General features: G+C 36.5%; 1 protein-coding gene across 9 annotated transcripts in view; it reads left to right on the top strand.

Moving 5' to 3' along the window:
* OPHN1 (oligophrenin 1) overlaps positions 1–14334 on the top strand; it is a 593829-nt gene that overhangs the window by 331569 nt on the left and 247926 nt on the right. For all 9 annotated transcript variants that reach the window (XR_009350083.1, XM_059158456.1, XM_059158455.1 and 6 more), the window contains exon 15: positions 1026–1100. Coding sequence is in view for 8 of the 9 variants with exons in the window: in XM_059158456.1 (XP_059014439.1) it covers positions 1026–1100 (75 nt within the window). In the remaining variant the exon portion in view is untranslated. The remainder of the gene's footprint in view (positions 1–1025; positions 1101–14334) is intronic.

Genomic DNA, 14334 nt, shown 5'->3' with positions numbered 1-14334 from the left:
TACTGTATTGTAGACTTTAAAATGTGCTAAGACGGTAGATCTTATGTTAAGAGCTCTTATCACAAAAAAATAATGAATAAGGAGGGCTACAGGAAAGCTTTAGAGGTGATGGGTATGTGATGGGTAGATTGTGGTGATGGTTTCACTTATCTCCAAACTCACCAAGTTGTATATATTAAATATGTACAGCCTCTTGTATTTCAAAAAAATAAATAAAGAGAAAGAGCTTCCAACATCTTATAAGATATTCTAAAGTACTACTGAACACTCCTCAAGTAGTGTTCTTACCATTCCATCATAAATAAATAAGAGTTCAATTTCTACCACAGTACATATCAGTTTAGGGGCGCCTGGGTGGCTCAGTGGGTTAAGCCTCTGGCTTCGGCTCAGGTCATGATCTCAGGGTCCTGGGATTGAGCCCCAAATCAGGCTCTCTGATCAGCAGAGAATCTGCTTCCCCCTCTCTCTCAGGCTGCCTCTCTGCCTACTTGTGATCTCTCTCTCTTCCAAATAAATAAATAAAATCCTTAAAAAACTCTAACTCTCTAGTCTCTCTCTGAGAATTGTTAGAATGTAGGCAGGTAGTATATGAGCCAAGCCTCTCTGTTTAACATATGCCATAGTCCATCCCTTTCTTCCTTTATATCACTGCTCACAGGCAACTCGGAGATTGGTATTTCCTCCTTTTTCAATTAAAACCTAGCTCCCTTCCAAGATGGTGGCACTTTTCCCAGCCACCCGCTGCTACCCACCTAAGCATATTTTTCTTTTTACTATAGAGTATATTCTCTTCTGTTCATATTAATGAAATTTTGGTATAATCCAAATGAAAGTGTAGAGAGAATAATTTGGAGAGAGGTTTCAAAACTGTTCCCCTATTGTAGGGAAAGGCTGGAGAGCATGGAGAGGGTAGGGAGACACTTTTCTGTTTGAACTGACTAGGATGTAAGTACCTACTTTCTTTACCCTGAGGGAAATGAAAGCTCTAGCTGTGAAACAAAACTGATCTCAATTTCTTTCCCTAGGGATCAAGACAGAGGGATTGTATCGTACTGTGGGCAGCAACATTCAGGTTCAGAAGCTGCTGAATGCCTTTTTTGGTAACAATTTTAATTTCATAATTCTTATTGGAAATTGTGTATTAAAAATAAATGTGACTAAAAGAGAAAGGAGACATTGCTAAAAAAGGTTATAGAATGTTTAAGAAATATTTTCAAAGGAAAAATATACACATATTTGCCTACCCTGGCTCAGAGACAATCTTGCATTGATACAACTAGCATTTCTTCTTCACCACATCATATTGACACCTGAGAACCTTTGCAGTCTGGCTTCTACCCCAACCTCTCCACTGGAACTACTTTTGCCAGGCATAGAAGATATCACAGCAGATATTCACAGCAGATAGTTCTCACAGTTTGTCTTGCTTAAAGTTTTGAAGATATTCACAGTGGACGGTTTTCACAATCTATCTGGCTTGATCTCCTTGTTGACTACTCCCTCCTTTTTGAAACTTTCTCCCTATGTGACTTCTGTGATTCAACATCTTGTGATTTTTCTAAAATCTTGTGTTAAAACTTTCAAGTGACTCTTCTCAGGTCCTTTTTCTTCTCATCTTTTAAATCTTGGCTGGGTATTTTCCAGCATTCCCTCTTTACCACCCTTTATTTCTTCCTCTACATGTATTCCCAATGAAGAAATATTAACCTGGTTATGCATGACATTTTTTCACTTTTTACATGTCAAGTAATTTTTAAAGTTTTTATTTAAATTATTTAAATTTCAGTTCATTAACATACAGTGTGATAGTAGTTTCACATATATAATATAGTGATTCAATACTTCCATACAACATCAGTTGCTCATCAAATGCAGTGCTTAATCCCCATCACCTATTTAACCTATCCCTACCCAACTTTCCTCTGATAGCTATCACTTTGTTCTCTACAGTTAAGAGTCTGTTCTTGGTTTACCTCTCTCTTTTTCCCCCCATGCTCACTTGTTTGGCTTCTTAAATTCCACAAATGAGTGAAGTCGTATGGTGTTTGTCTTTCTCTGACTGACTTATTTGGCTTAGTGTAGTACTCTCTAGCTCAAATCACGCCATTACAAATGGGAAGAGTTCATTCCTTTTGATGGCTATGTAATATTCCATTGTGTATATACCACATCTTCTTTATCCATGCGTCAGTTGATGGACATTTGGGTTCTTTCCATATTTTGACTTATATTCAAGTGCTGCTATAAACACTGGGGTGCATTTATCCTTTGAATTAGTATTTTTATATTCTTTGAGTGAATACCCAGTAGCACAATTCCTAGATTATAGGGTAGTTCTGTTTTCAACTTTTTTGAGGAACCTCCGTATAGTTTTCCAGAGTGGTTGCACCACTTTGCCTTCCCACCAACACTGTAAGAGGGTTCCCCATTTCCACATCCTCATCAACACCTGTTGTTTCTTGTGTTGTAATTTTAGCCATTCCAACTAGTGTGAAGTGGTATCTCATAATAGTTCTGATTTGTATTTCCCTGATGACTAGTGATATTGAGCATTTTTTCATGTGTCTTTTGGCCATCTATTTGTCTTCCTGGGAAAAAAATGTCTAGCCATGTGTTCCCATTTTTTTTTAAATGTTCAGTTTTATAAGTTCTTTATAAATTTTGGATACTAACCCTTTATCAATGTGTCATTTGCAAATATCTTCTCCCATTCCGTAGGCTGTCTGTTAGTTTTATTGATCGTTTCCTTTGCTGTGCAGAAGCTTTTTATTTTGATGAAGTCCCAGTAGTTTATTTTTGCTTTTAATATTTTGCATGTAGATTACCAGTTTTCCCAATATCATTTTTTGAAGACAGTCTTTTTTCCATTTATATTCTTTCCTGCTTTATTGAAGATTAACTAACCATACAATTGTGGGTACATTTCCAAGTTTTCCATTCTGTTCCATTGATCTATGTGTCCTTTTCTGTGCCAGTACCATGCTGTCTTGATCACTACAGCTTTGTAATATAATTTGAAGTCCAGAATTGTGATGAATTCAGCTTTGCTTTTCAAGATTGCTTTGGCTATTTCGGGTCATTTGTGGTCCCATACAAATTTTAAGATTGTTTGTTCTAGCTGTGTGAAAAATGATGTTGGTAATTTGATAGGGGCTGCTTTGGATACTATAGTCATTTTCATAATATTTCCTCTTCCAATCCATGAGCATGGGATCTTTTTCCATTTCTTTGTGTCATTTTCAATGTCTTTCATCAGTGTTTTATAGTTTTCAGAGTACATATCATTTATCTTTTCAGTTAGGCTTCTTCCTATGTATGTTATGCTTTTTGGTAGAATTGTAAATGGGATCGAGTCCTTGAATTCTCTTCCTCCTGCTTCCCTATTGGTATATAGAAACACAGCAGATTTCTTTACATTGGTTTTGTATCCTACAACTTTACTGAATTCATTTATTGTTTTTAGCAAATTTTTGGTCTAGTCTTTCAGGGTTTCTAAATATAGCATCATATCATTGGCAGGTAGTGAACATTTGACTTCTTCCTTGCCAATTTGGATGTTTTTTAAATTTTTCTTTTTCTTGTCTGATTGCTGTGGCTAAAATTTCCAGTACTATGTTAAGTGTCAGTGGTGAGAGTGGGCATCCCCTGTTGTTTCTCACTATAGAAGAAAAGCTCTCGGGTTTTCCTTACTGAGAATTATATTAGCTGTGGGTTTTTCATATATGGCCTTTACATTGCTTAGGTATTTCCTCTAATCCTACCTTTTTTAGGATTGTTATCATGAGTGGATATTGTACTTTGTCAAATGCATTTTCTTCATCTACTGAAAGGATCATATGGTTCTTTCCTTTCTCTTATTAATCTGGTTTGTCACATTGATTAATCTGCAAATTTTGAAGCACTTGCTCCCCAGGAATAAATTCCACTTGATCATGCCAAATGATTCTTTTAATGTACTGTTAAGGATTCAATTTGCTAGTATCTTGTTGAGAATTTTTACATCCATGTTCATCAAGGATATTTACCTGTAGTTCTCTTTTTAAGTGAAATCTTTATCTGCTTTTGGTATCAGGAAAATGCTGGCCTCAAGGATGAATTTGGAAGTCTTCTTCCTCTTCTAGTTTTTGGAATAGTTTGAGAAGAATAGGTATTAACTCTTCTTTAAATGTTTGCTGGAATTTCCTTGTGAAGCTATCTGGCTCTGGACTTCTGTTTGTTGGGAGATTTTTTTATTGCTGATTCAATTTTTTAGTGGTTTTCAGTCTGTTCAAGTTTTCTATTTCTTTCTGTTTCAGTTCTGGTAATTTATATGTTTCTGGAAATTTATCTACTTCTTCAAGGTTGTCCAATTTGTTGGCATTTTTTTTCATAATATTCTCTTATAATTATCTTTCTGTGGTTTTGGTTGTTATTTATTCTTTCTCATTTGTGATTTTATTTATTTCGGTCATTCTTCTCTTCTTTTTAATAAGCCTGGCTAGGAGTTTATCAACTTCATTAATTTTTTTCAAAGAACCAGCTACTGGTTTCATTGTTCTGTTCTATTTGTTTGTTTTGTTTCTGCATCATTTCTTCTGCACTAATTTTTTTTTCCTTCTTCTACTGGCTTTAGGCTTCATTTATGCCTTTTTCTAGCTCCTTTAGGTGTAAGGTTAGTTTGTATGTTTGAGATTTTTCTTGCTTCTTGAAGTAGGTCTACATTGGTATATACTGCCCTCTTAAGAGTATGTCTAGCAATTTTTATAGGATTCTGAAAATCATGGGTATTACATGTCTATTTTGTTGACTTCTATTAAAGAGTATTGAAATTTGTTTTTTAGGTAGTTATTTGTATATCAGCTATCCATTTGATGCTTCTTTTTAAGCTTGTAAGGACCAAAATAAGGTATCTTTTACTGGCTAGGTTAGCCCTACTACTGAAGTCTGTCTTCTTTTGTCTCTTCATTCTTATTGTTTGGAACTTAAACATCTGCCAGCTCTGCATCACTTCTTGGAATTGTTCAGCTTAAAATTCCTTGATCTGTCCATTGGCTAACCTTGTAGACTTTTTTTTAAAAGATTTTTTATTTATTTGAGGGGGAGAGAGAGAGAGAGAGAGAGAGAATTCACAAGCCAGGGGAGCAACAGAGAGGGAGGCAGAGGGAGAGGGAATGAATCTCAAGCAGACTCCATACTGAGTGCAAAGCCCAATGCAGGGCTTGATCCCATGACCCTGAGATCATGACCTGAGTCAAAATGAAGAGTTGGATGCTCAACTGACTGAGCCACCTAGGTGCCCCTAGCCTCATAGAGTTTTATCTTGGCCACTCATAGCTTAGTATTCAATGGACAGACTCAAGGAGATCCACGGAATTTTTGTTGTTGTTGTTGTTCTTTCTCTGTACAGCTCCCTCTTTTCTGGCATAATGCCCTGCAAATTCTAGCTTCCATAGCCTCTCTGAACTCCAGGCTTTTTCTCTTCCACCTGAGCAAGACTTCCATGCTGAGCTTTGAGTTCTTATTCCTGATGCTACTATTCAGAAAGTGCTTTTAGGTAGCAAGGTGTGACAATGGTAGGACTTATTTTATTTGTTTCCCCTTTTTTCAGAGTCATAGTCCTATGCTGTCCATTGTTCAATAACTACAAATAGCTCTTTCTTACTTACATTTTGTCCAGTGTTCTTATTGTCACAACAGGAGAGCAAGTCTAGTGCCAGTTATTCCAACATGGCCTGGCATAAAGTCCCTCTGCAGGGTTTTACTAGCACTTCTATGCTAACAGCACCCAAAAATCTCTAGTCTAGACATCATTTCCTGAGTTCTAAACTCAGTGTCTCCAGTTTCTCACTGAACCTGTGCTTACTAAACATAGAGTGATCATATCTGTATAGCATAGTCTGTTAAATCATCATGGCATGGCAGAGATGTTAATCTCCAAAGGCTGAAGGAATCAGAATTGGAATTGTCTTTGTCATAGTCTCTGTCTGTATATACATGTTTCACAGATACATATATTTGACATGTCCAGAACTAAACTTAATTGTTTTTATCTTTCTGCAAACCTGTTGTTCTTCCTTTTGTGAATGGTAGTGAACTGATAATCTCAGTTTTCATAAAGCATCAGAAAACAAACTGAGTGTGGAGAGCTGCAGTTTGAATAAAGCACATATATTTGGTCTCTTCTGTGATGCATAGCTTAATTTTCATAACCCTGTAGGCCTGACAACATAACCCTGTTAGTACATGAGGATGCAACAACATGTAGTAATAGCAGAATGTAGAGTTTTTGTATTATAGAGTACATTATTATTGCCTCAGCATTGCTTGCTTTTATCACTTTATATTCTTGACTTAAAAATTCACATTGTCCTATTCCTGGCCTTTTACAGCACATTTTATAAGCTATAGGACACTTTTTTGTTTGGGAAAGGGCTTAGAGCATGGCCCAGAATATTTAGTTTCTGAAAAATTATTGGACTCATTAACTGTTTAGTTAATTTCGTTCTTCTACCTAATATATAATAAGCTGAAACATGTGCCATGCTCGGCATCCTACTGATTCTCTTACAGGCTTCAATAGGACTGAAATGATTCCTTCAAATCGTACATGGCAATATGATTTGATTCATGTATCATAGAAAGTGGCAGGGTTGGCATATTGCATCTATTCAACATCCAGCTCCAAATATTACTTACGTGAATATCTGAAAAGTAGCCCAAGAATTTCTGGATATAAATATTTATACATACAATATAAAACAGTGCCTGTTTTACATATTTCTGCATAAAAGTAGTAATCCCTGATTCTTTCCCTAATTCCAATTCTAGATTTGATGATCCTTATTCATTTAGCAAATGAATCTACTAAGGGTCAGGCATTTTGCTCAAGGGTATAGGTTAGAGTGAACATACCACTAGCATTTCCTACCTTTGTGGAGTTTACATTCTGTAGGATAGACTGACTTTCTGCTAACTTACAATTTATCTTTGTGTGGAGTGATCTCCCTTCTAAGCTTCTTTTATATTCTATCTTCCGGGGATTCTCATGGGATCCTCAAAGTTGTCTTGCTTCTTTTCACCCTTCCCTGATCTATTCTCACACCATTAGGGGCTGACTGCTTTGGCTTTGTATAGACTCATCATGATTTATTCTGGGAGAAAGAACATTCCTCTTACTAGCACAGCATGTTTTCCTCTCTTTTTTCCTTAAGTCTTGTGCTCTATGCCCATCAAAAGTACACTTCTAGTATTGTTTTTTTAACTTCAACAACCTTTAGACTACTTTCTTTATAGTGTTTCCTACAACACATGACTGTGGGCTTTTTTCTGTTGTTTACTAAAGACTTCCATTTTTTCCCCACCTGAAAATCTGTCTTTTTGGCAAATAAAATGCAACACAGACTGCTAAGTCAGTGGGAGGGGGAAACACATCCACAATAAATAATTATTTTTCATTCAGTCCACCATTGGGTTAGTCACATTTCTCCCCCACCCAAGATTGTTGCATTATGCTTTATGTTAACATATCCTACAAACTGATGGGAAGCATCTTCACTCATGCTTAATCCATCATAAACCACTCAAGTCACAGAGAAGCTAATCTGATTACCTCAGAAACAGCTTGGTACTGCATCTAAGTGTTCTGCTTCTCCACCTCTTATCAAGTCATTGTCATCTTATTAATGATAATGCCTCTTATAATAATTACATATATTTATATTATAATTTTAATAATTATAATCATGCTCGTGACAATACCAGTGTACCTAGCACATTGCAGGTACTCAGTAACTGTTCCTTCACTGGAACTCTAAAATCTTGTGCTCTAGAGAGTATTTCACAATGACTGAAACAGAGGGGTGAGATAGAGCAGTATTGACATGTGTCCTTTATGAAGTTGATTCTAGCTAGGAAGTCATCCACAGAAAATCATTATTTACTGAACTAAACAGAGGAGAAACGAATATAGTGAGTAAAGTAACAAACCATTGGTAAGATGTTACTTATTTAGGTTTTAAAATTTCTCCTTTTATCTTTACACTATTAACAGAAAATACATTTAATTTTCAGAAACCAAATGGAGCACCTAATGTAATCATATGTAGACAGTTAAATAGAGTAGAGATGAGAATAGACTTTTAAAAAAAATCCCTCATACTTAAGTGTTCAGCATCTGAAGAATTAAGTTTAGTATTAAACTCACATATATCGGGGCCCTGGGTGGCTCAGTGGATTAAAGCCTCTGCCTTCAGCTCAGGTCATGAACCCAGGGTCCTGGGATCGAGCCCCGCATCGGGCTCTCTGCTCAGTGGGGAGCCTGCTTCCTCCTCTCTCTCTCTCTCTCTCTCTCTCTCTCTCTCTGCTTGCCTCTCTGTCTAATTGTGATCTCTGTCTGTCAAATAAATAAATAAATCTTTAAAAAAAAAAAACCTCCTAGGTATCTTATGGTTTTGGATGCAATTGTAAATGGGATTGACTCCTTAATATCTCTTTCTTCTGTCTTGCTGTTGGTGTAGAGAAATGCAACTGATTTCTGTGCATTGATTTTATATCCTGACACTTTACTGAATTCCTGTATAAGTTCTAGCAGTTTTGGAGTGGAGTCTTTTGGGTTTTCCACATAGAGTATCATATCATCTGCGAAGAGTGATAATTTGACTTCTTCTTTGCCGATTTGGATGCCTTTAATTTCCTTTTGTTGTCTGATTGCTGAGGCTAGGACCTCTAGTACGATGTTGAATAGCAGTGGTGATAATGGACATCCCTGCCGTGTTCCTGACCTTAGCGGAAAAGCTTTCAGTTTTTCTCCATTGAGAATGATATTTGCGGTGGGTTTTTCATAGATGGCTTTGATGATATTGAGGTATGTGCCCTCTATCCCTACACTTTGAAGAGTTTTGATCAGGAAGGGATGTTGTACTTTGTCAAATGCTTTTTCAGCATCTATTGAGAGTATCATATGGTTCTTGTTCTTACTTTTATTGATGTGTTGTATCACATTGACTGATTTGCGGATGTTGAACCAACCTTGCAGCCCTGGAATAAATCCCACTTGGTCGTGGTGAATAATCTTTTTAATGTACTGTTGAATCCGATTGGCTAGTATTTTGTTGAGTATTTTCGCATCTGTGTTCATCAAGGATATCGGTCTATAGCTCTCTTTTTTGGTGGGATCCTTGTCTGGTTTTGGGATCAAGGTGATGCTGGCCTCATAAAATGAGTTTGGAAGTTTTCCTTCCATTTCTATTTTTTGGAACCTAGGAATAAACCTAACCAAAGAGACACAGAATCTATACTCAGAAAACTATAAAGTACTCATGAAAGAAATTGAGGAAGACACAAAGAAATGGAAAAATGTTCCATGCTCCTGGATTGGAAGAATAAATATTGTGAAAATGTCTATGCTACCTAAAGCAATCTACACATTTAATGCAATTCCTATCAAAGTACCATCCATCTTTTTCAAAGAAATGGAACAAATAATTCTAAAATTTATATGGAACCAGAAAAGACCTCGAATAGCCAAAGGGATATTGAAAAAGAAAGCCAACGTTGGTGGCATCACAATTCCGGACTTCAAGCTCTATTACAAAGCTGTCATCATCAAGACAGCATGGTACTGGCACAAAAACAGACACATAGATCAATGGAACAGAATAGAGAGCCCAGAAATAGACCCTCAACTCTATGGTCAACTAATCTTCGACAAAGCAGGAAAGAATGTCCAATGGAAAAAAGACAGCCTTTTCAATAAATGGTGCTGGGAAAATTGGACAGCCACATGCAGAAAAATGAAATTGGACCATTTCCTTACACCACACACAAAAATAGACTCAAAATGGATGAAGGACCTCAATGTACGAAAGGAGTCCATCAAAATCCTTGAGGAGAACACGGGCAGCAACCTCTTCGACCTCTGCCGCAGCAACATCTTCCTAGGAACAACGCAAAAGGCAAGGGAAGCAAGGGAAAAAATGAACTACTGGGATTTCATCAAGATCAAAAGCTTTTGCACAGCAAAGGAAACAGTTAACAAAATCAAAAGACAACTGACAGAATGGGAAAAGATATTTGCAAACGACATATCAGATAAAGGACTAGTGTCCAGAATCTATAAAGAACTTAGCAAACTCAACACCCAAAGAACAAATAATCCAATCAAGAAATGGGCAGAAGACATGAACAGACATTTCTGCAAAGAAGACATCCAGATGGCCAACAGACACATGAAAAAGTGCTCCATATCACTCGGCATCAGGGAAATACAAATCAAAACCACAATGAGATATCACCTCACACCAGTCAGAATGGCTAAAATCAACAAGTCAGGAAATGACAGATGCTGGCGAGGATGCGGAGAAAGGGGAACCCTCCTACACTGTTGGTGGGAATGCAAGCTGGTGCAGCCACTCTGGAAAACAGCATGGAGGTTCCTCAAAATGTTGAAAATAGAACTGCCCTATGACCCAGCAATTGCACTATTGGGTATTTACCCTAAAGATACAAATGTAGTGATCCAAAGGGACACATGCACCCGAATGTTTATAGCAGCAATGTCCACAATAGCCAAACTATGGAAAGAACCTAGATGTCCATCAACAGATGAATGGATCAAGAAGATGTGGTATATATACACAATGGAATACTATGCAGCCATCAAAAGAAATGAAATCTTGCCATTTGCAACAACATGGATGGAACTAGAGCGTATCATGCTTAGCGAAATAAGTCAAGCAGAGAAAGACAACTATCATATGATCTCCCTGATATGAGGAAGTGGTGATGCAACAGGGAGGCTTAAGTGGGTAGAAGAATAAATGAAACAAGATGGGATTGGGAGGGAGACAAACCATAAGTGACTCTTAATCTCACAAAACAAACTGAGGGATGCCGGGGGGAGGGGGTTGGGGAGAAGGGGGTGGGATTATGGACATTGGGGAGGGTATGTGATTTGGTGAGTGCTGTGAAGTGTGTAAACCTGGTGATTCACAGACCTGGGGATAAAAATATATGTATATAAAAAATATATGTTTATAAAAAATAAAAAATTAAAAAAAAAAAAAACCTCACATATATCTAGACAAATAGATAATAAATATGTATCAAAAAGAAGCAACTTCAAATTATATGAGTTCTTTGAGTAACAGTGAAATAATACCCCTAGCAAGTAAAACAAAACCATATCACACTCCACTTTAGGAGCTGTAAAACTTGAACTCTATGCATTTATCTGTAAAGCAATTCTGTAGGTTAATCACTTTTTTTATACTCAAGTATAGTGGGGAACTTTACTTTTCAATATATATCAAGGCATTTTTATTCCCAAAGTCAGGTGTGTGTATATGTGCACACGTGCATGTATTTAAAAACTTATATAGTTTCAGCACATTAATCACAATTATACTTGGTAACCTAGATAGGTACTTTGAGTATTCTCAGATCATGTGTGCTACACATGTAGCACAGTACTACAAGAGGCTGGAATAATTGGTAAATAGTTATTTAATGTTGTCCTTTTTGAAATTATTTATTTGCCTCCAGTTTTGAAGCTAGAAATAAAGTTTGTGGTCTGAATATTTGTTCTTTATCGATTGTTTTCTTAAAAACTAAAAAAACAGATACCAAATTCATCTTTAGTTCCCAACGAACATATTGCCCTTTTCTAGCATTCTTGTCAATGTGTGAAAAGGGGGATAGAAATACTTGTGTCAGAAGTATCTTAACTTACAAAAAAAGTTAAATTGTTGACATGTAAATCTGGTAGCCTCCTTACTGTACCTGCTCCCTGCTGCTGGGTTTCTAATCTGGATAGTCTATTTGCTATCTCACTATGAATAAGGAACCGGGGAACTTTTTGCATTAATGTCCTATCGCTACTGTAACAAATCAGTCTTAGGGAGTTAAAATCAAGGTTATTGGTGGGGTTGCATTCACGCTGGAGTATCTAAAGGAGAATCTGTTCCTTTGCCTTTTGCAGCTTCTAGGAGATGGCAGTTTTCCTTGTTTCCTATATGCCATCACCTGTATCAGGTGGTAGGTGTATATTAGTAAAAAAAACAGACAAAAATCTCATTCCTCATGAAGCATAGAGTTTAGCAGCTGCCATATAGTTCATGGATATAGTCCTCCATTTTCCCCTCAGAATAAACTCTGGAATATCCCAGATCCAGGGTTCTATTGATCTCCACCTGACAGTATAGGCAATTGGAAAATAGAAATCACAGTGTTCCCTTATGAAGAACCATTCTGCTTCTTGAACCAAAGTCTTTGTACCATTTATCTGAAGCATATAAGAAGAATATATTAACTTTGGGATAATGTAGATATATTCTTTTTTTCTGATAGAGAGTATATATGCTTCATTTCCTCTGTCTGAACTCCACTGATTCTCATTTTGTTCCTAATCTTATTGCTTATCTTCTGCCTCCTCCTGTCTTGGCTTGTGAACCCCTTTCTACTTTCCTTAGACCAGTCTTTCAGTTAATGACATTTCATCCATTGATTCATCCAGTGTTGATTGAATGTCTACTATATTATAGACATTAGTGTTTATGGCTGGTCTTTACCTCTCTATCTTTTTCTTTTTCTCTTGTTCTTCACATATCCCTTGCCTTCTATTTTGATATATTGAGACTATCAATTTACTTTCATAATATGTCTCCCATTAGCTCACACTGGAGACCCTTTCAAATACAAATAACCATTCAAGTCAATCAGAAATGAAAGACTAGTCTTCTCTAGATCAAAGCTAGTTGTCATCTGGGAAAATTTCATTTATAGAATTCTCAGGTAGGTAGTACATGCTGTAGCATTCCTCAATCTATTTTTTTTTTCACAAGATTTTTTTCTCTTGGATCTCTAGCAATCTAATATCCAGCACAATGACTGACATAAATATTTGTAGAATGAATGAGTGCTGTAAAGATAATTCCAAAAGTCCAAAACATATGACACAGTGTTAGCCACAGCAAAATCGAGCTATAGTTCCATATTCATATATTTATCATGTACTTTTTTTGATGCGCAAACTCTCATATAGTTTTAATCATGGTACAAATAATTAATTGCCAGTTACATTTAGCAATCGTTCACATACTTTTTCAAATAAAAATAAACATTAGAAATTAGCAAAATTGTAGAATAAGAATGCTCAGTAAGTACCATTGTAGTGTGAGTATACATTCTAAATTGATTTTACAGATTGATCAGTCTATACTTGCACTCACAATTTTACATTCCATGGTAGGTACATGTACTGCTATAACATAAACTGTGGCATATTAAAAATTTTAAGAGCTAATTTGCGCAAAAATCCTTTTAAATTGGGCAACATACTGTCTAACAGTTAGAAAAGAGCTGCAAGGATCTGTAGAAAATGACAGGTTTTTTTTTTCCTTTAAAACATTTTTATTGTCATAGAGTATATACAACATAAAATTGCCATTTTAGCCATTTTTAAGCATACAGTTTTGTGGCATTAATTACATTCACAGTGTTGAGCAAACATCGCCACTATTTATTTACAAAGCTTTTTCATTATCACAAACAGAAACTGTATAGCAATTAAGCAATAACTCCTCACAACCCGCCTCCAACGTTTTTTTTATTATGTTATGTTAGTCACCATACAGTACATCATTAGTTTTTGATGTAGTGTTCCAGGATTCATTATTTTCATATAACACTCAATGCTCATTAGAGCACATGCCCTCCTTAATACCTGTTACCAGGCTACCCCATCCTCCCAACCCCCCACTCCTCTGAAACCCTCACACTGTAGTCTCTCATGGTTCATCTCCTTCTCTGATTCCCCCCTTCAGTTCTCCCTTCTTTTCCCTAATATCCTCCATGCTATTCTTTATGTTCCACATATGAGTGAAGCCACATCTATAAAAAAACTTCTCAAACTCAACACCCCAAAAAACAAATAATCCAGTCAAAAAGTGGGCAGAAGACAAGAACAGACACTTCTCTAAAAAGACATACAAATGACTAACAGACACATGAAAAAAATGTTCAACATCTTTAGCCATCAGGGAAATGCAAATCAGAACCACACTGAGATACCACCTTACATCAGTTAGAATGGCAAAAATTAACAAGGCTGGAAGCAACAAATGTTGATGAGGATGTGGAGAAAGAGGGTTCCTCTTACACTGTTGGTGGGAATGCAAGCTAGTACAGCCATTTTGGAAAACAATATGGAGGTTCCTCAGAAAGTTAAAAATAGAGCTACCCTATGACCCAGCAATTGTACTACTGGGTATTTACCCCAATGATAGAGATACAGGGAAAAGAAGGGGCACATGCACCTCAATGCTTATAGCAGCAATGTCCACAATAGCCAAATTGTGG

Source organism: Mustela lutreola, chromosome X (genome assembly GCF_030435805.1).
Source record: "Mustela lutreola isolate mMusLut2 chromosome X, mMusLut2.pri, whole genome shotgun sequence".
NCBI lineage: Eukaryota > Metazoa > Chordata > Mammalia > Carnivora > Mustelidae > Mustela > Mustela lutreola.
The sequence above is the reverse complement of the archived record's forward strand: the minus strand, read 5'-3'. Positions and strand labels throughout refer to the sequence as shown.